The 26,739-nt window shown below is 32.9% G+C and overlaps 1 protein-coding gene across 3 annotated transcripts in view; it reads left to right on the top strand.

Annotated features, from left to right (window-relative positions):
- Positions 1 to 16,144, top strand: part of LOC115978905 (ureide permease 1-like) — a 76,591-nt gene extending 60,447 nt beyond the window's left edge. The window contains exons 2-8 of one of the 3 annotated variants that reach the window (XM_031100809.1): positions 11,697 to 12,005; positions 13,783 to 13,921; positions 14,105 to 14,261; positions 14,926 to 14,969; positions 15,061 to 15,161; positions 15,402 to 15,776; positions 15,954 to 16,144. In XM_031100809.1, coding sequence (XP_030956669.1) covers positions 11,769 to 12,005; positions 13,783 to 13,921; positions 14,105 to 14,261; positions 14,926 to 14,969; positions 15,061 to 15,161; positions 15,402 to 15,776; positions 15,954 to 16,106 — 1,206 coding nt within the window. In that variant the 5' untranslated portion in view covers positions 11,697 to 11,768 and the 3' untranslated portion in view covers positions 16,107 to 16,144. Of the gene's footprint in view, positions 1 to 11,696; positions 12,006 to 13,782; positions 13,922 to 14,104; positions 14,262 to 14,925; positions 14,970 to 15,057; positions 15,162 to 15,401; positions 15,777 to 15,953 lie in introns of all 3 variants that reach the window. The other 2 variants (XM_031100808.1, XM_031100799.1) reach the window with 2 other exon arrangements.
- Positions 16,145 to 26,739: the final 10,595 nt, after the last annotated feature.

The raw sequence follows: 26,739 nt of genomic DNA, 5'->3' as shown, positions 1-26,739 counted from the left end.
TTTTATGTAATATACTATGACTATGTACCATTCAATACTAAGTAGGATATATATATATATATATACATACCAATGTTTAGAGAAAATTCAATTAGAATCATAATTAGATTTTGCTTTTGTTAGCTTTTCTTACAAATTAAATTGTTTACATTTTTGCTGTTATTTTTTCTCTGAATTAATAAGTATATTTTTTATACTATTTCTATTCAGATATTTTGTATGCAAAGATATTGAACGTAACAAACTGTAATTGAGCTGAACGATCCTAGACAACTATCTCCATTCGATTTAGGGGATACTATTAGAACAAATTATTATTTTATTCTGTGTTGTGTTGTACTTAGTAGAGATTCATGGACAATAATTGTGAATTGATATTGTATATGTAGTATCCAGTAGTGATTTTCAAAATTATATACACAATAGTAATGTAATAAGAAACTTGACCTGTCCAATATCATGAAAATTGCAAAGAAAAACTATTTTAGTACCTTCAAATGTCCTGATCTAACTATCCTATATGTTTAATAACTCAAATCAACATTAATAGCACCACAACAATTCATCATTCTCATACGTAAACACAGGTTACATACTAGTTTTTATTAATAGTCAAAACTTAGAGAAAATCTAATTAGATTTTAATCAGATTCTCAATTTTGCGCCACATATCATATTTAATTTTTAATTTTGTGCCAAGTGAATTATTAAGTGTAAAAATCATAAAGAATCCAAATACAATTAGATTTAAATTGGAGTTCAATTTTCTGCTTCGTGTTCATCTAAGTTTTTAATTTTTGTGGCAAGTGATATATTGGGTGCAAAAACCGAAGAGTCTAAAACCAATTAAATTCTAAATCATATATATATATATATTATGAGAAACCATTAAATATTTTAAAAATGTATAGTTGAAAAAAAGTATAAGCTAATACTATGTATAATTTGAACATTTTCTATAATAAAAAAATGCATAATTTGAACCGTATAATTGTGATTATTTTTAATTATACTTGTGCATATGCACAAGACTACACACTAATTACAATAATAACACAAAACAATTAGATATATTCACAGCAATAACATAAAAATAATGCGCAAGAGAGAAGAAAAAGGTTATAAAATTATTCAAATAATTCTAATAATTACGATTTGTGATGATTAGTGAGTGTTTACTTCCAAGACAAAGAGTCCAAAATCAATTACTAAAGGAAACAAAAAAACCAAAATTAAAATGTTAACCATCCAAAAAAAAAAAAATTGATATGCAGTTGCAATGTCAAACCTCTTTAATCCACATTACCCTCTCGGGACATTGCAAATTCATCAAACTCTAATCATATATTATATGGAATTACTTCTTTTTTTAATCGATTTTCTCCTCTTAAATTGCTGAGTCATCAAGTAGGTCCACTAAATTAAGACCTACCACTAAAACATGAACGAACAAAGTTTTGTGTGCGATAGGCCAAATTGAAACTTTTCAATTACAACAGTGCATTCTTCTAAAGACACCTGATAAAACTGAAATGATACAATTTTGAAACAGTCCAAAGAATAGAAATACAAAATGAGCTTTTAGAATTTGTAAACAAACTTCTGCTTTCATCTTATTCTTTTCTCCATTTCCCAGAACTGTAATTTTAATGGAAGCCTCCACCAAAGGCTTGAAAACTTGAACCATACAATTTAAATTAGTGTAGAACATGCTCTAAAGAAATTTAGTTTTCTCAAGAAAAAAAAAAATGCATCTAATAAACGATACTGTCCTTTATATATTCCTCTATTCCTGAAAGGCTTAAAGAAATTGTGTACTTTCATAAACAAACAAGAGTGATCTGAAAATGAATCATACAAACATACAAACACCAATTTGAAAATGTCATCGAAATTTAGAGTTCCCACGAATTAATGCTATATCCCACTGCCGTGTACATTACAATACGTGAAAGTAATTAACTTGCAACATTGTGCACGGGGACCGTGACTCGTCTTACAGTTATGTTATAATATATGGCACATTTAGATTTCAACCATTAGAAATTCAGAGTTCATACCATCAGGAAAGGAAGGGCTGAATTGAAGCACATTCGAAAATTTAGAACACAGACTTTCCAAAAAAATCTCCCAACTAATTAAGAAGCCCTACTAAAGCAAAATTATTACGTACCTCTTTTCTCTGTTGCTCATACTCATGCATTTTCTACCATCCTTCGATCGAACCATTGAACTTGGGAATGGGATAGCAACACGTGACATTTTATAATAAATATGATGATCTTAGTCACATACGCCTACACTCATAAGGACTAATAATTTAGAAGATTATAACATGACTATTCACAAACAGTTTTATCCATTTTCCAAGCACAAAATTTGATTATTCACAATAATCTCAAAGTGAAACCCATAATCTAATTACCTTTATGACTTGGAACACAAACCAAATCGAGACATCACAGCAATAAACGTGCCCCTAGGAATTATTTGTATTTCGAGAGCAATGTTATGTCATTTCACAAAATTGTACATTCCACTAATTAAATTAGTGTACAACCTATTATTTATGTGAGAGGAGATAACATTACTATTGGGGTATTGAATAATTTTTCAACCATTATTGGACAAACCTCATTGTCTACCCCACCACAGTAGCTGAAATAAAAATAAATAGGGAAAATGATGTTACACAATTACTATTGCATATTTCCTTTGAAATCTTGTTTTCATTTTAGTTAAAATTGTGAAATGGTAAAATAATGTATTGAAAACACAATTTCTCCTTTTTAATTGAAATCGTGTTTAAAAAAAATACGATTTTAATCTACGTGGTCGTGTGTACAGTGAGTCTGCAATATTAGCAAACAAGTGATAATCACTACCCAAATAAATAATTGATGTTAAATGCAGACCAACACCATCAATTATTTGAAAACATAAAATTGCTGAGATAACACCGGGAGACATGTATGCTAGTAGTGATTCCTGTTTGTTCACACTCATCAATACATTTTGGGAAAGATTTTGCTGCATACTTGTATGTAGCAATTGCTGCATAATAGGTTAGATGGTAGCAAAACAAAAAGCAAAAAGTGTCCAAAAGTCATGTACAATGTACATGATTAAATAGACCCATAGACACTTGCCAATTTCTTTTTGCTGCCACATAATTAATCATGTATGTTGCAATTGCTACATATAAGTATGCAACAAAACATTTCCCATATATTTAATTTGGACCTAAGACAATAAGTTTTAATATATTATTAATATTTAAATATTATTTACTTAACTTTCTATATTATATATTTTGGCCTAAAAATCATTCTTCTTGTTTTATGAGATGTATAAGTGTTAATTGAGTTCCTATAAACATTTATTTTGAATTTGTTATAAAAATAAAATAAAATAAAATAAAAAATTTATTAGACACACTTGATAAATTTTTATTTTTTCAGTCATGAAGTGGTTTAAGGTTTAAAGGGTGGAAGAGAGAATGCAAAATTCACCTATATTTTTTTATTTTAAAAAATCAATTATCTTTCTAAATCGTTAGAAACCTTCTAAATTGTTAAATCACACCTTTTATAAAATGTTTGGGACACAAAGGGCCGGCTGTACTTGTGTTACTCCTTGCTAAGGTAGGAGTTCTATCTTAAATTTAAAAATAACGTTAGAGATAAAAACACTTTAGCAAATCAAAACAGTTATTGCTTTATTGGTAATTAATAAAGTAGTGTTCGAGTTTAATTAAGTACAAACTGTGACCTAATTAACCTTAACCGACTTTATTTATTTGCTTTCTAAAAAAAAAAAAAGACTTTACCGATTTACTTTTGGTAACCGACTTTAAGAATATATATATATACACGTACTATACGCACGCTTTCTATACCTACAGTTCTACATCAGAAACCAAGAACACGATAACAACAATGGCTGCAATGTTCCCTGTGGGTTTTAGATTTCGTCCCACAGACGAAGAGTTGGTGAGGTCTTACCTTTACCCGAAAGTAACAGGAACACAAACCCAAGGGGATGATCTTATTCCAAAACACGATATTCCAGAACACGATCTTTACGCACCCAACACTGAACCTTCGAAAATTTGGAATCAATTTGGAGGGAAAAATCTGGAAGAAAAACAGGAAGAGCTCGAGCTCTTGTTCTTCACAAGGTTGAAGAGGGTCTCCTCCACCGGCTCTCGCATCAAGCGAACCATCGGCGGAGGCTGTTGGAAAGGCGATGCTTCGGGAAAGTCTGCTAAGAATGTTTTGGAAACAAAGAGTAAAACGATGAAAAGAATAGGATTCAAAAAGACTCTTCATTATAAGAATGATGATTCTAAAGACAACAATCGCTGGATCTTGCATGAGCTTTCCTTGGACGAGTCTTTTCTACGACATGCTAAGGTAAACCTTCTCTCCTATCTTTTTTTATTTTTTATTTTATTTTTTTTTTTGTCTCTCCTTTTTAGAGAACTTGAAAACTTGAAAATTTATAATTTTAGGGTGGCAATTTAAAGTGTGGTTTTTTCTTAGCGTTATTAATACTGAAGAGATTGAAAATTTGAAAACTTATAATTTTAATCTCTCCTTTTTAAAGAACTTAAAAATTTATAATTCTAGGGTGACAATTTAAAGTGAGATTTTTTCTTAGTATTATTAATAGTGAAGAGATTGAAAACTTGTAAGCTTATAATTTTAGTCTCCTTTTTAAAGAACTTGAAAACTTGAAAATTTATAATTCTAGGGTGACAATTTAAAGTGAGGTTTTTTCTTAGTCTTATTAATACTGAAGAGATTGAAAACTTGAAAACTTATAATTTTAATCTAGAGAACTTGAAAACTTGAAAATATATAATTCTACGACGACAATTTAAAGTGAGCTTTTTTCTTTAGTGTTATTAATATTGAAGTGTTTGAAAACTTGAAAACTTAGGCCTTATTAGGAATTTTTTTTTTTTTTTTATCACTCCTCACTCAATTTCCGTCACTCATCACTTAAAACACCCCACCCCATTTGGCATCATCACTCAATATTTTTCAACTATTTGTGGGCCCCATACTTGTAACTTGGTGCAGATTTTACTTTCTTTTTCTTTTCCTTCAACCCCCAGTACCCCCAGTGAAAAAAAAAAAAAAAACAAACAAACAAACAAACCCATCCAACGAAGACCAATGAAAGAAGAAGAAAAGAAAAGAAAAAGAAAGAAAGAACCCAACCAACGGAGACCAGTGAAAGAAGAAAAATAAAAAATGAAAAAAAAAAAAAAAAAAAAAAAACAAAACAACCTAGCCAACAGAGACAGTGGAGAAGATAGAAAAAAAATGGTCAAAAGTTGCGACTGACCCTGATAGTGGATCCCGCCATGTGTGTTTAATTACAAAAATGTCATTGAAAACAAAGTTATGAAAACTGAAAATAGCTAAAATGTGTTTTCAGTTTCCATAACTCATTATTCAAAAATCAAAGAATTGAGTAATGGAAACAGAGTTATTGAAATCCAAACAACCTTTTGAGTCATGGGTTTCACCATTTTTGAGTTATGAGTTATGGAAATAGAATTATGAATTATGGAAACAGCAAATCCAAACACCCCCTTATAATTTTAAGGAATAAACTAAAGTGACAATTTAAAGTGAGGTCTTTTCCTAGTGTTACTAATACTGAATAGAAAGTTTGAAAAAAGGAAAGTTAGGTTAATCTCTTAGTTAATAGGCTCATGAAATGTTCAAATCAGTTCAAACGGTGTTTTTAACTTTGAAACTACAATAAAATCGCTTTTTTTGTTTTTATCCTTAAAGCAAATATTCTAAAACAAAAGGCAATAGTAGTAACCAAACTATAATATAGCCTCCGTTTTTATTTATTAATTAATTTATTTTATTTAACTATATAGATCCTATTGTTTCAGTAATTAAACCATATAATATCAAAAAGTAACAAATTAAAATATGAAGTTTGCGTATGAATCTGAGGGTTTAATTTATTATTATTTGAAATATTTTAATTTATAATTTTTGCAATCTAATTTTTTTTCCTTTTGTGAAATTTTAGAATTTAATTTGTTATCCTCCTGATTATAGGGTTAATTTTTATGTATTTTTTCTTTCCTTCTTGACGTGTATCGTATTTTTCTTTTTTCCCATATTATTTTCTTGATTGCGACTATTATCTAGGGTTTGGATTAAGGTTACGTTTCTTGACATTGTTATATTCTTATGTTACAGATAGGAGACATGGTAGTTTGTCGACTGCGAAAACACCCTAAAAAAGAAGAGATAATCCCACGCACACATGTATCAAGTCAGACTAGTCAAAATACAAATTTGATGTTAGAGTTTTTGAAATCAAATTCAAGAGAAATAACAATGGCGCCCACGATGATCCCTGAGGGTTATAGGTTTTGGCCCACGGACGAAGAGTTGGTGCTTTACTACCTTTATCCAAAGGTAATAGGAACACAAACCGGTGAGGACGGTTGTATTCCAGAACATGATCTCTACGCACCCAACACTGAACCTTGGAAAATCTGGGAAGCATTTGGAGGGCCAAATCTGGAAAAAAACCAGGAAGAGCTTGAGCTGTTGTTCTTCACAAGGTTGAAGAGGGTCTCCTCTACCGACTCTCGAATCAAGCGAACCATCGGCAAAGGTTGCTGGAAGGGCGATGCTTCGGGAAAATACGCTAAGGATGTTTTGGAAACACTAACGAGGACAAGAACTGGATTCAAAAAGACTTTCCACTATAAGAGCGATGAGTCTAAAGACAACAATCGTTGGATCTTGCATGAGCTCTCCTTGGACAAGTCTTTTCTGTCCCATGCTATGGTAAACCTTCTCTCTTGAATCTTGATTATTCAACAAATATTTTCTGTTTTCAAAAACTATTTTCTTGACAAAAACCATGTTTGGTAACTCAAAATACATAGAAAACAAAAACTGTTTTCCAAGTCTCAATTTTCCAAGAAAACTAAAAATAGCTAAATGAGGCCAGAGTGAAACAAAAAAATAAATAAGTAAAACCAAAGCACACCAACAATTCTTAAACGTGCAACCAAACCCACCACAACCATCAACCTATATATGTGCACCACCATATTTCATGCTCGTTGTTTATATTTCACGTTCAGCTTTTTGTTGTGTGTTGAAAGATACAATGCCCATGTGTTTAGCGGAAAATTCTTAGATACTTTCGGAGTATGGAAAAATAATGTCCTCTCCTCTCACATTCATAGTGGACCCCACCATGAATTTAATGAATGAACCACACCATGAATGTGAGAGAATGAAATATCATTCTCCATGGTCCGGAAGTACCTAAGTATTACTCATGTTTAGTGGCCTTGCTTTAACTACTCTGGCAGAATGTGCTTGCTTGTACCAATTGTGCTGGCATAAGATGATATACACACATGTATTTGCCTTCTATTAATAAATTGTTACTAATTAGAAAGAAAAAAAGAGAAAAAAAAAATTGGTTAATCACCTAGTTAATAAGCTCAAGAAATGCTCACTCAGTTTTGTGCTATTTTGAACTAACCAAACCTAGTAAAATTGCTTTTTGTTTATTTCTTAAAAACAAGTTTTTTTAAAAAATATATAAACAAAAGTAGTTACCAAACATAGCCTCGGTTTTTGAATTTTTTTTGTTTTTTATTTTTATTTTATTACTAATTGGATTTGATTTAGATCCTATTGTTTCAAAAATTAAACCTTATAATATTAAAAGTAACAAATTAAAATATGAAGTTTGTATATGAAATTGATGGTTTAATTTATTATAATTATATGAAATCTTTTAATTTATAATCTTTGCAATCTATAAGGATTAATTTTTTTTTCTTTTATATAAAATTTTAGAATTCAAATTGTTATCCCCCCTGATTATAGGGTTTATATGTATTTTTTCTTACCCTCTTGACATATTATTTTCTTTTCTTCTTGACATAGATCCTCTTTTTTTATTATTATATTATTTTCTTGATTGTGACTATTATCTAGGCTTTGGATTAAGGTAACGTCCTTGACATTGTTATATTTTATGTTGCAGATAAACAATCTGGTAGTTTGCCGGCTGAGAAAACACTTTAAGAAAGAAGAGATAACCCCACATACAAAGGTGTCAAGTCCAGCTACAGATTTGATGTTGTTAGATTATTGGAAATTAGATTCAGGAGAAATATTATTTGATCCCCCCAATTAGTTGAACAAACTATGTAAATATTTGTGTGTATTATACGTGATTTTTTGTTTTATTTTCTATTTTTATTTTTCATCGTATCATTATTATTAGATGCATTCACAGCAATAGCATAAAAGTAATTCTCAATAGAAAAGAGAAAGGGTCACAAAATAATTCTACCGATTGCGTTTTGTGGTGGCCATTTGACATTCTATCTTCAATTTTTAAATCCAAGATAAAATTTCAAAATCCATTAATAAAAAAATCCTAAATCCAAAATTAAAGCCAAAAAAATTGGACCAAATGATCACTACAAAATAATAATAATAATTATTATTATTATTTTAATTATAAAAAATTAAAATAACTGTATAAAATTATTTTAAGCTATCTAAACTTTTTTGACGGGTTGGAACTACACTAGGGTGTGGGGGCCATGGCCCTCCAAAATTTTAAAATCCTTTTTATAGTATATATAATTCTGCCAACACTAAAAACTAATCGAGTATTTTGGTTTGATAATAAAAAGTGTGGGGTCAAAGAATTTGACAACCCTGGCCCACTTTATACTAAGCCCAAGGCCCACACCGAGGAGGAAGAAATGCCCGAGGACGAATGAAGAAAGCCCAAATGGCCCAAAAACATCGCCGATGACAATCCTGTTCTCGGCCAACCCAGATCCTAAAAGGGAAGAATGGCACGCCATCGACGACAGCCTCCCAGAGCATCTCAAGAAAAAGGACAAGTACCATAGGACAATCATGGCAGCATGGTGTAGGAACAGTTCAAGGAGAAACTGTCACCTCTGCATTAAATGCTCACAACTAACGTTCTGGCCGCATTAATGAGGAAATGACCTCTGAATAGTGCAGTCTTGGTTGCTGCAACTCACAGAAGGTTTGGGAAGGTGGCTGATGGGACAAACACTAAAGTAGTGACCTGCATGATCAACAGATGGAGGGCAAAGATCGACTAGAAGGGAATATATAATGCGAGAAATCCTCAAGGAAAAGGGGATCGGGAATTTGAAAGAGAGAATATAGAAGCAATTGGCATGATCTTGGAAACCTTTGTAACCAAGCACTGAAGAAAGAATAAGAACACTAATCTCCTCGGAAGAAATGCCTGAGGACAGAATTTCATACTTTAGTCCACGTCCTTGTTATTCAATCCATTCATAACCATGTCTAGTTGTTGTAATCCTCACTAAGACCTAGTTCTTAAACCTATTCTCTATAAATTTATTGTATTGGGCTAGTTGGGGCTAAGTCCACTCATCTAATAGGAAAAGTGCTCAATCTCAATCCCTACAAAAAGCAATCATCAAAAGCGGACGCTATAAGTTGAAATTTTCTATAAAAAAAATTATGAAACAATTTAAAGATTTAACCTACAAAATATTTAGTTAGTACAACGGTGCTCTTAAGAAAAGAAAAGAAAATTATTATTTTAAAACTTATAATCTAAGTGTAACAACTTAAACTATGTAGTATCAAGAAGGGTAAAATGCATAACACACTCTGTGTTTACCAAAATTCATTTCAGTTATTTAATTTTACTTTCGTTCATTTCAGTCCTCTAACTTTCAAGTTTATTCAATTAAGGTTTTTTTATCAACTTTTGTTATATGTTATTGTTAATTTTCCAATTTTAAAAATTTTTCTTCAAAAATTTTTAATTAAAAAATTCAAGTAATGGTTGAAAAATATTTTCTAGATTTTTTATAAAAAAAAATAACAAAAGTTGACGAAAATGACTTAATTGAATAAAGCTGAAAATTAGAGGACTAAATGAACAAAAGCAAATTTAGGGGACTAAAATGAATTTTGGAGAAACGTAAAGGGTGGGTACGTTTTAAGAAAGTATTAAACTTGCATTTTATTCTAGCTATCAAGAACAATGAATTAAAAATTGAATTTTAAAAAAGTATTAAACTTGTAGTTTCAAGAATTAACAAATTAAACTTCAATCCATTGTGTTAAGTATAAGTTGAGGATTTACTTTATTATCTTTTGAAGCCTTGTGATTTAATTTTTTATTTTTTAAAATTTCAAAGTTTAATTTGTTACTTTTAAAAACTATATATAGAATTTAATTTGTTACAAGCTAAAAATGAAATTTTCCAAAAAAGAATTGACCAACTGGTCAAGTTCAAGCCGTTATAGCTGGAGACAAGGTGATATTTTCTTTTTCTCAATTTTCATTTTCTATTGTAAAATTTGATCTTGTTTCTATTGAAGTTTGCATCACCCATTTCTTTGAAGGCTTCATTGGTTCCACTAAAATTTTATTACTCACTTTGGTAGAAAATTTTATAAAGATAAAGATAAAATCTTTATTACAAATTTTATTATCCATTTCTTTAAAGATTTCATTGTTCTTTTACTCAACTACAAGTCACGATTTCAGTATAAAAAGAAAGTGTATATACGATTGTGTACAACAACATTGTGACATAAACACTGACTATTAACAAAATTATCAAAACTTGGCAATAATGACATAAAATTACTTTTTTGGGGGGCATTAAGTGCAGCGCAATGGCTTGATGAATATTGACTTGTCATAGGCTTATTTTACTTATTTATCTGTTAAGTTAAATGCCGCGAATAATTGCGATAAGAAATATAGCATGATAAATTTAAAGAAGGTGCACCTTCTTTGCTTTGTACAGAGCTTAAATTTTTTTTTTTTTTTTTTTTTTTTTTTTTTTTTTTTTTTTTTTTGAGGGTGAGCTTAAAGTTATATATGTTAAAAAAATAAAAATAAAAAGCTATATATTTTTTTTTCGGTTAAGATAAAGCTATATGTGTACTTTACTACTTTTGAAACAGTTGCTCCCTATCTAGTTTTGTTTGGACTTTCAAATTACATATTTTTTTTATAAATTTCAAGAATAACATAGTTTTTGATAAATTTCAGATCACACCAAACACTAACATTTTTTTTTTTTTTATTTTGATAATAAAAGACTAACATATATAAATACGCTGCCACAAGTGCTTTTCAGAATCTGATTAGAATTGAGAATGAGTTTCATTGTTTCCAATTTTATCGTGAATTGGAAAATATAATTGTTGGGACTTGGTAATATACGGCAATTAAAAAAAGTGATTGCTGGGAAATCTGGCCATTGAAAATTTTGAAAAACATTACCAAAGTTTGTTAATTCACCTATTTCTCTATTGGGGGAGTGTTGTTTTGGTCTTCTTCTTTTCTTGAATATGATGAAAAGTAGCCATTAGTAAAATCTTCTGAATCTGTGGTTTTGAGCTCACCACTTGTCTCTTATTTCCTCTCTGTGAAGATTCATTTTATTTCCCACTTATGTATGCTGAACTTTATTAGGCCCAAGTTTGTCAGTGTGATGTATGTGGTCCTTAGCCTTAGGCAATCAATCAGGACATTGATAGTCAATGCTTTTCTTTTGTCCTTTAGTGGCATCATTGCATTTCAGATTTTTGGAGCAAGTGAATTTATATCATGTTTCATTTACTTCTTTGCAGGATTTTTCTGGTATATCGCCCTTGCTTAATTTATTACCTCAAAGTCAGAGGATTATCTCCTGGAGTTTAAAAATGTATGTGGTGGAGAGCAAAGGAGGTGCCATTGTGTGCATGTTGCTTGCCTTGTTATTCTTGGGCACATGGCCTGCTGTTATGACTCTCCTAGAAAGGCGAGGTCGTCTTCCTCAACATACTTATCTTGACTACTCGATCACTAATCTCTTGGCTGCTGTCATTATTGCTTTGACATTTGGGGAGATAGGCAAGGGCACGCCTACTGCACCAAATTTTTTTACTCAACTTTCTCAGGTGAGTTCCCTTTGTATATGAAAGGTGGTGTTCTTTCCATTTGGGGAATTGAAGTTGTTATACTTATACCAATATAAGCATTAATAAAATAGATAGATTCTTCAATGCAGATTGAAACAATTTGGTAGAGCTTTATTGGTATAACAGTTTCATTTCCAAAATTGGAAAGAACACCACAAATATAAGCATGAATAAAACAGATACATTGCTTGATGCAGATTGAAACAGTATGACAGAGCTCTGTTTTCCGTGACCAATGTAAACTATTTTCTGGTACAACTTCTATTATTACCGTCTAGCTGTTCTTTAAATTAGGCATATGTTTAATTAGAACTCAGCCCATTTTAGTGGCTCCCACTGTGGTTAAATGCCAGAACTAGAATTATCGACCTATATTGAGGAACTGAGCAACTACAACCATGGGCATATATCCAATGACATTTCATTAGATGAGACCACTGCACAAGGTGTTAAGACCTTTTCTCATTGTTTGGCCACAGGCACGAGTACCACCTAACACCAGTATATGGGAAAAAAATGAAAACAAAAATTTCCATCCTTATGTGGATCAGGAACCTTAATGACTGTAAAATTTTGTTCAACTGTAACTATGACCAATTAACTGAGGACAATTAAATGGGAGCAGCCTATTGGAAATCGATTGATAGCCCGCGTTTGAATACTTTTCTAGATAGGCAGAAACCATCTGAAAGTTCGGAGGTATATAAATAAAAAAGGAAGAATAGTATAGTTGTGTTCTGAGTAGAATTCAAATAGTGCTCTTGAGTGTCATTTCCCCTCTCTCTCTCTCTTTCCATCTTTTTTGCACTGTATATGTAAATGCAGAGTGCAACAGCTATCTATAAGTTTCTTATTGTCTGTTTAGTGGTTGTAATTTTTGGTCCATTCTTTATATACTATTAAACAAAACCCTTATGTAGGTGGTGAAATAAAGTAAGATATGCCTAGTTTCTACGATAAGGAAACTGTATGTCTTTATTTAGTGTAAAGCTTTGTCATTAATCTTGATAGTTGCAAACCTTTTGAGACAAGAATTGCATAATCATTTCCTGGAGGGAAATAATTGATTATATGAGAAATTCCTGCATCTATGATTGTGAGAACAATTATTATATATGATGGCAACAAATTTGCCGTCAAAGACTAGCAGTTTGGCCTGGTTTCAAGATGTCCGGACTGCTTGAACATTATCTCGCCTCTTAAAACTTGTGAACTAACATATGACTGTTGCCCATGAGAAAGAGGTGAAAAGACTCAACCATAGTTTTCAGTAAATGATGTTGGAGACTGACTGAGAAGCCGTATGTTCTAGATTTTCTAGTATTTAGGCAATTAAATTTTGGCAGTTTGATTTCTGAACATGTTTACTTATCAAATCTAGGAAAACATTTTAAATATTTGTGGATGCCGGGATATCATTGAGACGCTTGTTGGAGATGAGAATGCATATAAGTTCTTTAAGGGTGCTGAATGAAATGTCATTGGATGCTGAGTTCGCTTTGTGGCTTGGCGATGATGTTTGCTTAAATGGTTCAATCTCTAGTAGGTTGTTCACTTTTGAGTAAACTAGCGTCCTAGTCCCTCATCTAGTTTTAATTATGTAGCATTACAAATCTCAACTGTGCTTTATTTCAAATGGAAGTAGTTTTGAATCTTCTAAGGGGGATTTATGCTGCATACATGACCATGAATCTTGTTGCAATGGCATTGTATCAGTTAAAAGTGATTCATAATTCTTCTGGGGTCCTTGATGCAGGATAACTGGCCCTCTGTTTTATTTGCAATGGCGGGTGGGGTGGTGCTCAGCGTTGGTAATCTGTCTACACAGTATAGTTGGGCTTTAGTTGGTTTATCAGTGACAGAAGTGATTTCTTCAAGCTTAACTGTTGTTATAGGTCTCTCTCTCTCTCTCTCTCTTAACATACACAGGCAAATGAACATGCACATGTACATACAAATAAACACACAACCCCAATTTGTGTATGCATTTGTGTGTGGAAATGCATTTTGAAAAGGATGAAGTAAAACCTTGGCAAGATAGTAATTTTTCAGTATTGTATTTGTTCTGATTGTAACAGGCACAACCATGAATTACTTTTTAGATGATAAAATCAACAGGGCTGATATTCTTTTCCCTGGTGTTGGTTGCTTCTTGATTGCGGTTTGTCTTGGCTCTTTTGTTCATGCATCCAATGCAGCTGACAATAAGGAAAAGCTCAAAAGTTTGTCCACTGAGTATACCTCTAACCTTCATAGTTAAAAATGAAAATGTTCTGATTTGCATTAAAGGTTTCTTTTTTTGATAATAAGGGCTGCTTAATTGATTAGTGAAAATCGGCTAAATTACTCATTGAATCTTAAATCTGAATTAATTTTTAAACTCGTACCTTTCTGTGTGGTTCATTTTCCATTCTCTTCTGTTATTTCCTTTTGCCTGTATTTGTTCCCATAGAAAACTTCAGAAGAAGAATACAGTTGTTACATTGTGCTATGTTAATGAATAATGAAGCAACTGCATAGGACTAAATGAATAAGAAGCCTAGGGACAGCCCAATTTATGATAAGCAGCTGCCAATAATGCATTAAAAAAAAGTACAAAAACCTCTAACTTAATGAAAGAAGCCTTTTATTTTTCCATTTGGGGAGACAATAAATTTGTTGAGAAGTATGTTCTATTTTCTTGAAAGGAAGTGCAGCTGTTAATTTTCTTTCTTAATGCTTATCTTGATGGTTGTTTTTCAACTAATCTTTGTTCTCTCTAAGATTTTCCTTGCTATGAGTTTGTTAGGTTAAGGTCATGTTTTAGTAAAATTTCAATTGCATCAGGAAATCTTTTCTTCCTTCTTACGCATTATGGATTATATAACACTAATGCTTCTACAATTGAACCTTTTGACAGAGGTACAGGTTTTTCCACTTCTAAAGAAACACTTACAAATGATGGTAACTCTCTAGACTCTTAGTTTTCTAGCTTTGGGATTCCTTCATTCAATAAAACTGTTAACTTTCTCTCTCCAACATGGGACATCAGTAGTTAGAGAGAGTGATGTCGAAAATGGAAGCAGTTCTGCAGACAAGGCCAGAGCTGGAACTGCAGGTTTCCTCATAGAACTTGAGAACAGAAGATCAATTAAGGTTGGCAGTTTTGATTGATTATGGATAGTTTTAAAATTTTAATCTAGAATTATGGTATTTTCATTTATACCTTCCAACGCACACATATTCAATTTGGTCCCATCATACATGAAGTTATGGATGATGACTGCACTGAACCTACATCTAATTAGTGGCCCACCCCTTGCTTTTTAGAATGAATTTCGTGCATCCATAGACAAAATATCTTTGGATTTACTGGTTATAATATTCTAATTGCAGGTGTTTGGTAAGAGCACTATAATTGGACTGGCCATAACATTCTTTGCTGGTATTTGCTTCTCTCTATTCTCACCAGCGTTCAATTTGGCAACAAATGATCAATGGCACACTTTAAAGGAAGGGGTTCCTCACTTGTCTGTCTATACTGCATTTTTCTACTTCTCAGTTTCTTGTTTTGTCGTCGGCATCGTTCTAAATATCATCTTCCTTTACCACCCTATACTAAACTTACCCAAATCATCCCTTAAGGCTTACTTGTCAGACTGGAATGGCCGAGGCTGGGCCTTTTTGGCTGGGTTCTTGTGTGGGTTTGGAAATGGTCTTCAATTTATGGGAGGTGAAGCAGCAGGATATGCAGCAGCAGATTCTGTTCAGGTTAGCTTTATTACCTATACAAGTCAGTATGTGGATACATATTGTTACATACAATTATGATACTGATAATTATATGACATTTTTTACTAACATACGACTGCTTAGAGACGCGTGCCTATCACACATGCATGTTTACCAAATTCTCAATGCACATATCAATTTTGCGGTGATACACAGGCACTTCCACTTGTGAGCACCTTTTGGGGCATACTTATCTTTGGAGAGTATCGGAGATCATCACGAAAAACATATATACTTCTTGTCAGCATGTTGTTTATGTTTGTTGTAGCTGTTGGAGTTCTTATGGCATCATCAGGGCATAGAAAATAAGTTTGCAGTTGGGGAAGTCATTGTCTGGAAATTGTATAGAACATAAATTGTTAAAATAGTTGACACAGTTGTGAAGATAGAAGACATATGCTGTTGGTTGGTTGAGACGCAAAAATGGCCATGTACAGTGTCACTGTGTCATTCCCAATATTCAACTACAGAATTCTCCTTAGTCATCTCTTTAAAAAGACACAAATTGGGGCGAGATTGATGATTATAGTAAAGGAAAATTGCAATCAAATTCTTAATGTATCTCTGTTAGCATGCAGTGGCTGATTTAGACACTGCCAATAACTGTAACTTAAATCTTTATTTCTACGTTTTTATATTTTTCTTTTCAATATAATAAGTGAATTGCATAATGTTCTTTATTTCAACCAATAAAAATAGAAACCCCCTCCCCTTCTTACCTCCTCTTATTTTGATCTTTATAATATGTGTTGTGAACCGGGATAAAAGAAAGATAGATTATTCAATTCGAAGTGACTAGCCTCTTGAACTTGAGGGAAAAATAGATTTTTTTTGGGTTAATTATCTGCTTGATTGTGATTAATGCATTCAAGGTATATAAATAACCAAGAATGAGATAATCTCATTACAATCTAATCCTAAAAAATAGGAACCAACTCCTATTTAAATACAAATTGAAAATAAAACAAAACTAAATAGAATCTAAAAGAATATCCTAATATGTAATCGGATAATTATTTAAACTTTAGACTTCATCAATCTGAATTGGTAAGTTGCTGGACATAACAATATGCATCATATATATATATATATATATTTTGAAAACTGGACTTTCATTAAACTGAAATTGGCATACAACAGAGCACAAATAAATGGAAAGAAAGAGCAAAATAATACACAGCATTAAACTGAAATTGGCATACAACAGAGCAAACAAACAATAGAGCACAAATAAAAGGAAAGAAAGAGCAAAATAATACACAGTTAACATTTAGCTCTATCTAACAGTAACACATGCCATATCATTGGCAGCTTTATTCCTTTCCATTGTTGAGAAGATCCAGAAGTCTTAGCTATCTATGCAAGCTCATGCGCGGCTCTGTTGTAGTCCCTTTTCAGGTGTCTCACTTTCCAACTCCTAAAGGACGGAAGCAGCTCCAAAGATCCTTGGATGATCATCCCAAACTCACCATTGCAATTGTTCTCATTAATAGCATCAACCACCCCAATAGAATCGAACTCCACAATAATTCGTTGAAGCTCCATCTCCATGGCGAACCGGTTTCCTTCATCCACTGCAAAGGCTTCCGTGACAGCTGCCCCAAAATCCCCATTCAAGACCTTGCAAGCCGCAGCTACAACCATCCCCCTACTATCTCGAATAACCACACCAACAGTGGACCTACACCCAACCCCAGCCGTAGCACCATCTACATTTATCTTGTAGATTTCTGGAGGAGGCGCTGCCCACCCAACATCTGGGGCTTGTTGTTTAACATGACTATACACTATAGCATTTTTGTAGTCCTCTTGTGTGTGCACCACAAGGTTCCAAATATGAGAATGGGGACTGCTTTTAGACTCATGAACCACTTGGTTCCTGTTAAACCAAATGGCCCACACAGTGGCAAAGTGAGTTTCAAGGTTGATTGGAGAACCAACATCCAATATTTTCAAAGCTAAGTCCACAAGGCACCTGTTCTCAGCCAACAGATTTATTGGACAACTTTGTCAATTCCACCATACTTCACAAAGCTTATCACAATAAATTAAAGCATGACTAGTACTTTCAACAACCTTCTCACAGAGAGGACATTCGACCTCAACAATTAGACCTCTCTTTGCCAGATTTAGTCTAGTAAGCAGCCCATCCATACAAGCCCTCCAAGCAAATATTCTGACTTTGGCAGGAAGCTGGAGTTGCCGCACTTTCTTTCATAAGCGAGTCTTACCATCTCCGCTTGAACACTCACCCACCTCAGAATTCTCCACAATAGGAAATGCAACATAATATGCACTTTTAACAGAGAAAACTGCTCGTTTGTTTCCTAACCAAATTATGCTATCTTCTGGCAAGTTATAGCTGAGAGGGATGTTTAGGATTATTTCAGCCTCAAAAGGAAGGAAATACCTCTTAACCACTTCCACTTTCCAGTGCCTTGTTTCTTCATCGATTAGAGATGACACCATTAGGAAGTCTCCAATATCTTATTGGGGGGAGCAAACTTTGTGAGTGGTGGGAGTAGGCAGCCACTTGTCTTCCCAAATATGTATCATCTTTCCATTGCCAACCCTCCACCTTATACCCCTATTAATAACTTCCAAGCTGTTATAAATGCTTCTCCAAGCATAAGAGGGGCTGCAACCAAGCTTTGCACCCAAAATATCACTATAGGGGAAGTACTTAGCCTTGTAAATTCTTACAAGCAGCAAGTTTGGGTTTGTCAAAATACGCCATGCCTGCTTCACAAGTATTGCTCAATTGAAAGCTTGTAGGTTGCGGAAACCCATACCACCATCTGATTTTGCTTTGCATATTTTCCTCCAACTGACCCAAGCCATTTTTGCCTCTTGATCTCTCTGACCCCACCAGAAATTTCTCTCCATTCTTTCTAGATCCTCACATAGACCCTTTGGTAGTTGGAAGCAACTCATAGTATATGTAGGGATTGCCTACATGACTGCTTTAATCAAAATTTCCTTTCCCCCCACAGAGAGCATTTTTTCTTTCCACCCGGAGAGTTTTTTTCCAACCTTCTCCTTTATTTTTGCAAAAACTTGATTCTTTGACTTGCCTATTACTGATGGGAGTCCAAGATATTTTCCTTGCCTTAATTCTTGCATTGGCCCTAGAATTTCCAGGACCTCACCTCTTGTTTCAATAGGAGTATTATGGCTAAAGGTCACCGAAGACTTATCCATATTGATCTTTTGCCCCGAGGCAGCCTCAAAAGCTCTAGAATTTAAATAAACTTGCTAACTTCCTCCCTATTAGCCTTACAAAAAAACAGGTTGTCATCCGCAAAGAATAAATGTGTGACTCTAGGGTAGCCCCTACAGATGGACACTCCATTGAGAAGATTCCTATTACTTGCATCAGATATAAGGGTAAAGAAGGCTTCCATACAGAGAAGAAACTGATAGGATGATAATGGATCACCTTGTCAAAGTCCCCTAGTCAAAGAGATTCTACCATGAGCTTCCCCATTAATCAACATAGAGTATGTGATTGTTGTTATACATTTCATCACCCATCCAACCCATTTCATATTTTTTTTCATCCTTTCTTTTTCTTCAAATTAGTTTTACTTCCATGCTATATGTTTATGATGTTAGGATGTGTGGCTGTGATGCGGGAAATTAGTTGATCATATGAAAAGATAAAACTTGGTTACGACTTCTTATGTATTGTATCTTAGATTCTCAATTAATTTCACTATGTAGTTGCATTGATTAACAAATCACATGATTAAATTTAATTGTTTTTAGTTTTTACGAAAATGTGCTGCATTAATAAATAATGAAATACAATCACATCGTTGAATATAATGGGCGAAACTAAGGTACAATACTTAAATAATTTTTCCTAAGTTTAACCGATATGAATGTATAATTATTCCTAATCTATATTGGCATATATCATATTAACCCCATACAATTAAGATTACATTTCTTTACAACACATAATGCAAAGAGGTTATGATATGGAGGTGAGGTGAGATCGTGAGAATTTGAGTGAAAACTCATTGTGAGCTTGTTATTTGAGAATGAAAATTATTGAATGTTCTATGTTTTCAAAGTGGAAAAACAAAACCCGTAAAAAAGGATAGGAAATAATATATAAATATATATATATATTATTTATGGATTTACGCCATTTAATTTTGAACAAATTTATATAGTATGAGGCGGATAATTTCAATTTTCGCTTAAATCAGTGATGTATATTTTTGTTTGTATATACGGTGAATAGTCTTGTATGTATGAGAACAAGACCAAAAAAAAATCATTATTTTTAATAAAAGTAAGCATTGAATTTTTTTTTTCTCTCTCTTAATTATCTACCATTCATATATACATATTGCAACATATTTCATGGTATAGAATTCCATACAAGTGCACCCTTTGTATAGTTGTTCCCCATATATATATTCAATTTATTTATACAAGAGTAATGCTATAGACACAAACTTTTTTACAACATTTTTACAAACTGCTGATGTGGCTTTAGCATTTTCCAAATAGTTATTGTAACACTACAAGAAAATGTATTTTTAGTGACGAAAAAATTTGTCACTAAAAGTCCTGTTTTTCGTCATTAATAACCTTTAGTGACGAAATTCGTTTCGTCGCTGTAGCCCCGTCGCTAAAAGTCCTGGCGATGAAAAATTTCGTCACTAAAAGTCCGATTTGTTTAAAAAAAAAAAAACTTTTAGCGACGAAAATGTTTCGTCGCTAAATGTTTTCCTCGCTAAAAACAGTATTTAGTGACGAAAATATTTCGTCACTAAAACCATTTCAGTTTATTAAATCATATTTAGTGACGAAAAATTTCGTCACTAAAACTATTTTCGAGTACATTTAGTGACGAATTTTTTCGTCACTAAAACTATTTTCGGGTACATTTAGTGACGAAAAAATTCGTCACTAAAACTATTTTTAAGAAATTTCAGACACATATAGTGACGAAAATTTTCGTCACTAAAACCATTTCTTACAAAATTCCGCTGCATTTAGTGACGAAATATTTCGTCACTAAAACAATTTTTTGTTGCCATATTTATGATGAAAAATTTCGTCACTAAAACTTATTTTATATTTTTATTATTTTCATGGTGTTGATATTAACCTGTAACTTGTCATTACATTATTAAAACCTCACATTTGATTAACATATTTATTTCAACAACACATTTATAAAAAATCGATCCATACATTCCACAAGTTAAAATTAAAGTAAGTATCCAATTCAAACTCCTTCCATACAATAAGTGTTTGCAACACATACAATAACTTAAGATGTTTTATAACAATACAAAAAATGTGGCATAATATAATTAGAACTAACGGAAGATGTCCTCATATGTCTTCAAATAATGCCTAAAGGAAATCCCCTAAAGCCACCAATAAGAAATCTGCACAAATATAAATCTTTAGTTAAATATAAATCTTTAGTCTATATTATAAATCTGCACCAATAATGTATTCTAACATCTAAGTCTATAAGCCACTTAGATAAAGTTCTATCACATTCATGAATGCACAAGTCTATATTAACACTTAAACAAATAAACGTTGCACACACAAAACCAATCACAAACATCACAAGTCTAGAGTACTTACAAGTTATATTCATCACATCTAATCAACAATACTCATTCACATTTGCAAGAATTGAAAAACACTCCCAATATGTATTTAAACCACCTTATAACACCATGCAAGCCACCCGTTTGCTCCAATACAACAACCCACCACAAAACCAATCACAAACATCACAAGTATAGAGTACTTACAAGTATTGAAATCAAATAAAGTAATATTAATCACATCTAATCAACAATACTCATTCACATTTGCAAGAATTGAAAAACACTCCCAATATGTATTTAAATCACCTTATAACACCATGCAAGCCACCCGCTTGCTCCAATACAACAACCCACCACAAAACCAATCACAAACATCACAAGTCTAGAGTACTTACAAGTATTGAAATCAAATAAAGTTATATTCATCACATCTAATCAACAATTCTCATTCACATTTGCAAGAATTGAAAAACACTCCCAATATGTATTTAAACCACCTTATAACACCATGCAAGCCACCCGCTTGCTCCAACATAACATACCACCACAAAACCAATCACAAGCATCACAAGTCTAGAGTTTTATAAGGTTTTCAACTAAAATTTACTTACTTTGCTCAAGCTAAGCTTACAACTTTCAGAAAAAATCCAAAGTTATTGCAAACAATGTGTATTTAGCCTGCAAAAGAAAAGTTAAACTTATAAGTACTTCAATCTTTATAATGAATAGCTCTTACCAAAAAATAGATGGCCTTTACTTACCTACTTTATGAAATTGTACAACCTAATAGCTCTCTCTCTCTCTATATATATATGTGCTTTTAAGTTTTTCTTCATTAACTACTTATCAAAAAAAGTTTTTCTTCATTAACCAAACAAGTTTAGTGAACAAATCCCTTAGTAGTATAAACCATACGTGTTTCTTTCAAATAAAGAACACAACATTACAAACAGAAACATAACATTTCAGCTCCTAAACTTGTTAATCCACATCCGTTGACATCAAACATGTGATTGAACCCAACAGTATAAAATATGAAGCTTTTAGCAATACTATCACGCCTAAACAAAAGGAAAAGTAATAACAAGGGTTTCAGTTCATCCATACCATCGTTTAGTCAGAAACCAAAAATGCTCTAGAGTAAATTACCTGAGCTGGATAGACCTCTCCTCCTGTATCACACTGGATAGACCCATTCTCAACAAAAATAAAAATACCCATTCTCAACAAACATGAGCTGGGATTAATTATAACAAAAATACCCATTCTCAACAAAATAGTTCAAATATTTTTCAGCTCTAAGGATGGTAAAGTTGGTATGTTACTGCCATTTCTCAACACTTCAGTTTTTCTTTACTGCCCTCCACCTTGCTCTTACAAGGGGAGACACGCCATTTGGGAAACTAAACCAGTAATATATTATTTAACCCAAAAGCAGACTTCTCAACCAAAAAATGAAAGGGGGGTGGGGGTGAAGAAATATGATGACCAGCACAATATATTTTTTTTATAGGAAAGTTAAATGATAATAGTGAAACCAGCATGATATATTAATGCAATAAAGTTATCCATCACAAGTAAAAAATTATGAAGTCTACAGTCTGAGAAAATAAACCTGACCATCATTGAAGACCAAATGGCAATGGAATATTTTCAAAACAATGGTGGCTTAACCTAACAACTCCTGATGCACTCTACCTCTTAATAATATTGTATGAAACTATATAGTTAAAGTTCAATATGTTTTGTGTATATGAAGATGTCAAATACAAACTTCTTTAACAATACAAGATGAGTCAAGACTAATAATACAAGTCAAGGGTACTAAATATTCAAAGCAATAGAACCTCATATAATCAATTGAGTTTTACAACAAGCTGCAAGTTTTTAATAATTCTATGCCTCTATGAAAATTTTGATAACATTAACAGGTTTTCTAGAACAAATCCATAATTCATAATCCACACTGAATTCACTTTTCAAGGAATAAAAAATAAATGATCAAATAAAAAAGCAATTCCAGAACTACCAAATAGAATAACTACATAACTGGTGCAAATGCATAAAAGTAGATGAAAATTAATGGCATTCAAATTCATTAAATCAACAGCATATACCAATAATGGATGAATAGGGTTGCTTGTACCAGGTCCAGTGGGACTCCATATGAGAACAAACAATTATTTCCTGCAAAACAATTATTCAATGTTTCTGAGAACAATCCAGTCAGATCAAAAGTGCATATGCTAGAAAAAAGAGAAACAAAATCTCCACAGTACCTTAGCATGATCCTTTAAGTCATGAACAAACTATGTATTTAAGGGAATGAAAGAAAAAAAAAATATAAAATAAGAAAAACCTTACCGATCGTCGTGAATGGAAACGGCAATGGCGACGGCAACGGCGACGCTTCAATGGCAACTGCAACGGCAATGGCAACGGCAACGCTTCAATGGCAACGGCAACGGCGACGGCAACGCTTCAACGGCAATGGCAACGGAAACGGTTCGTCGGTATTTCTTTCGCAACGCTTCAATGGCAACGGCAACGGCAGCTGCAACGCTTCAATGGCAACGGCAACAGCGACGGCGACGGCGACGGCGACGGTTTGGGTTCATCGGCATTTTTTTGTTTGGGTTTTTTTTGGGTTATCGACGACGGTTCTCTTCTCTTAACGGCGACGGTTTGCTTCTCTTCTCTTAACGGCGACGAATGCTCATCGATGATAGAATGCTCTCAAATCGGCGACGGAATGCTTGCCGGCAACGGAATGATCTGAAATCGCAAACGAAATGACCAAATCAGCGATAGTTGGTTTTTTTTGGGTTATCGGCGACGGTTCTCTTCTTATAACGGCGACGGATCTCTTCTCTTAATGGTGACGGTTCGCTTCTCGGTGACGGTCCGCTTATCGGCGACGGTTGGCTTCAGCGTCGGAAGGCTTCGGCACCGGTTGGCTTTGGTGGCTTCGGCACCTAAATCTCATACTTTAAATCTCTTTTTTTTTTTTTTTTGAGCGTGGGATTCTCAGTCTTTTGTTTTACTGAATGGGTGAGGCTTTTTGTTTGGGAGCATTTATAGTGGTATTTTAGCGACGAAATTTTTTCATCGCTAAAGGCCACTTTCTGTGACGAAAAAGAAATTCGTCACTAGATGTGGGCAATAGCAACAAAAACATTTCGTCGCTAAAGACAACTTTATAGCGACGAAATGCTTTCGTCGCTGTTTCCTACTTCTAGTGACGAATTTCTTTTTCGTCACTAAAGAAACCATTTTTTTGTTAAGATTTTTAGCGACGAAATTTAAATTTCATCGCTGTAGCATACTTTTAGTGACGAATTTCTGTTTCGTCACAAAAGGACCCAGAATTTGTTAAACATTTAGCGACGAATTTTATTTTCGTCACTAAAGAAACCATTTTTTGTTAACATTTTTAGCGACGAAATTTAACTTTCGTCGCTGTAGTGTACTTTTAGTGACGAATTTAGATTTCGTCACTAAAAATATATAAGTGCAAAACTATTATTATTTTTAGTGACAAATATGTTTCGTCACTAATTCTTCCTTATAGCGACAAAAGGATTTTCGTCACTAATACTATCCACAGCAATACCTACAGTGACGAAATATTTCGTCACTAAAAATTTCAACTTTTAGTGACGAAATATTTCGTCGCTATAGATTAATTATACTCCCGCCAAAATTTCCCTCCGCTGGCGCCCATTTTTTAGATCTCAGTAGCGACAAAATTCATATTTTGTCACTAAAGCTGTATTTTTAGCGACGAAAAATATTTCCTCACTAATTTTCGTCACTAAAAATACATTTTGTTGTAGTAAAAATATGATGTTAGTGATTAGCTCATATTAGAACTAGTAAGAATTCGCCATATCAGTAGTTTATAAAAATGTTGTAAAATAGTTTGTATCTATAACATTACTCTTTATAAAATCTATTCATACAAAATTTTTTCCCCTCTAATCACTAATAAAGCTTAGTACTCCCTTAGCTTCTTCATCAATTCATGGCTATATATATATATGGCTTAGTGGTATTTATAGGACTCGATCTATTTCAGAAGGTAATGAATTAATCTCAATAATATGTGAATCAACAACACATATAGCTTTATATTAGCCCATAATATATATATATATATATATATATATATAGCTTTAAGCTCTGTACAAAGCAAAGAAGGGGCACCTTCTTTAAATTTATCATGCTATATCTCTTATCGTAATTATTATTCACAGCATTTAACTTGAAAGATAAATAAGTAAAATAAGCCAATGAAAAAAGTGTACAAAGCATATAAAATAATTTAATGTCATTATTGCCAAGTTTTGATCATTTTAATAATAAGCAATGTTTATTTCACAATGGTTGTTGCTCACAATCGTATACACATTTTTTTTTACACTAAAATCGTGACTTGAAGTAGAGTAAAGGGGCAATGAAGCCTTCAAAGAAATGGATAATAAAATTTATAGAACAAAGTTTATCTTTACAATCTCCATAGTGAAACTTGAAAGTTTTCATTTTCAATATAAATTATAAAATTTTCTACCAAAGTGAATAATAAAATTTTAGTGGAACCAATGAAGTCTTCAAAGAAATGGATGATGTAAACTTCAATAGAAACAAGAACAAATTTTACAATAAATGAAATTGAAAAAAAAAAAATCACCTTGTCTCTAGCTATAACTGCTTGAGCTTGACCAATTGGCTAATTCTTTTTTGGAAAATTTCATTTTAAGCTTGTAATAAATTAAACAATATAGTTTCTAAAAGTAACAAATTAAATCTTGAAATTTTGAAAAGTAACAAATTAAATCATAAGATTCCAAAAGATAATAAATTAAATCCTCTACTTATATTAAACATAGTGGACTAGCGTTTAATTTGTTAATTTTTGAAACTATAAGATTTAATACTTTTTTCTTTTATTTTCTTAAGAGCACCATTGTTCTAACTAAATATTTTCATAGGTTAAATATTTAAATTAATTGTGTGGGGACCGGCCCAGAATAATAGGTTGGCTGGGCCTTGGGCCCGTCCGAGGACCATTCTGTCCGAGGAGACATCGCGGCCCAGAATCCTTACTCAGGCCCACTGGAGCAAGGAGAACACGTCCGAGGAGTAATTCCTCCTCGGACGTTCCAAAGTCCAAGTCAAAGATGCATCCTAGCTACTGTAGTCCTCACTCCAAGCACGTAAAAAGAAATGAGACCCAAAATATCCCAACAAAGGCTGTCACCACCACATTAAATGCACCACAGCTACTCTCCTGACTGCATTAATGAAGAGAAGACCCCTGAACAGTGCTACCTTGGTCACTGCAACTCACA

This window comes from Quercus lobata, chromosome 3 (genome assembly GCF_001633185.2).
Source record: "Quercus lobata isolate SW786 chromosome 3, ValleyOak3.0 Primary Assembly, whole genome shotgun sequence".
Taxonomy (NCBI): Eukaryota; Viridiplantae; Streptophyta; class Magnoliopsida; order Fagales; family Fagaceae; genus Quercus; species Quercus lobata.
The sequence above is the reverse complement of the archived record's forward strand: the minus strand, read 5'-3'. Positions and strand labels throughout refer to the sequence as shown.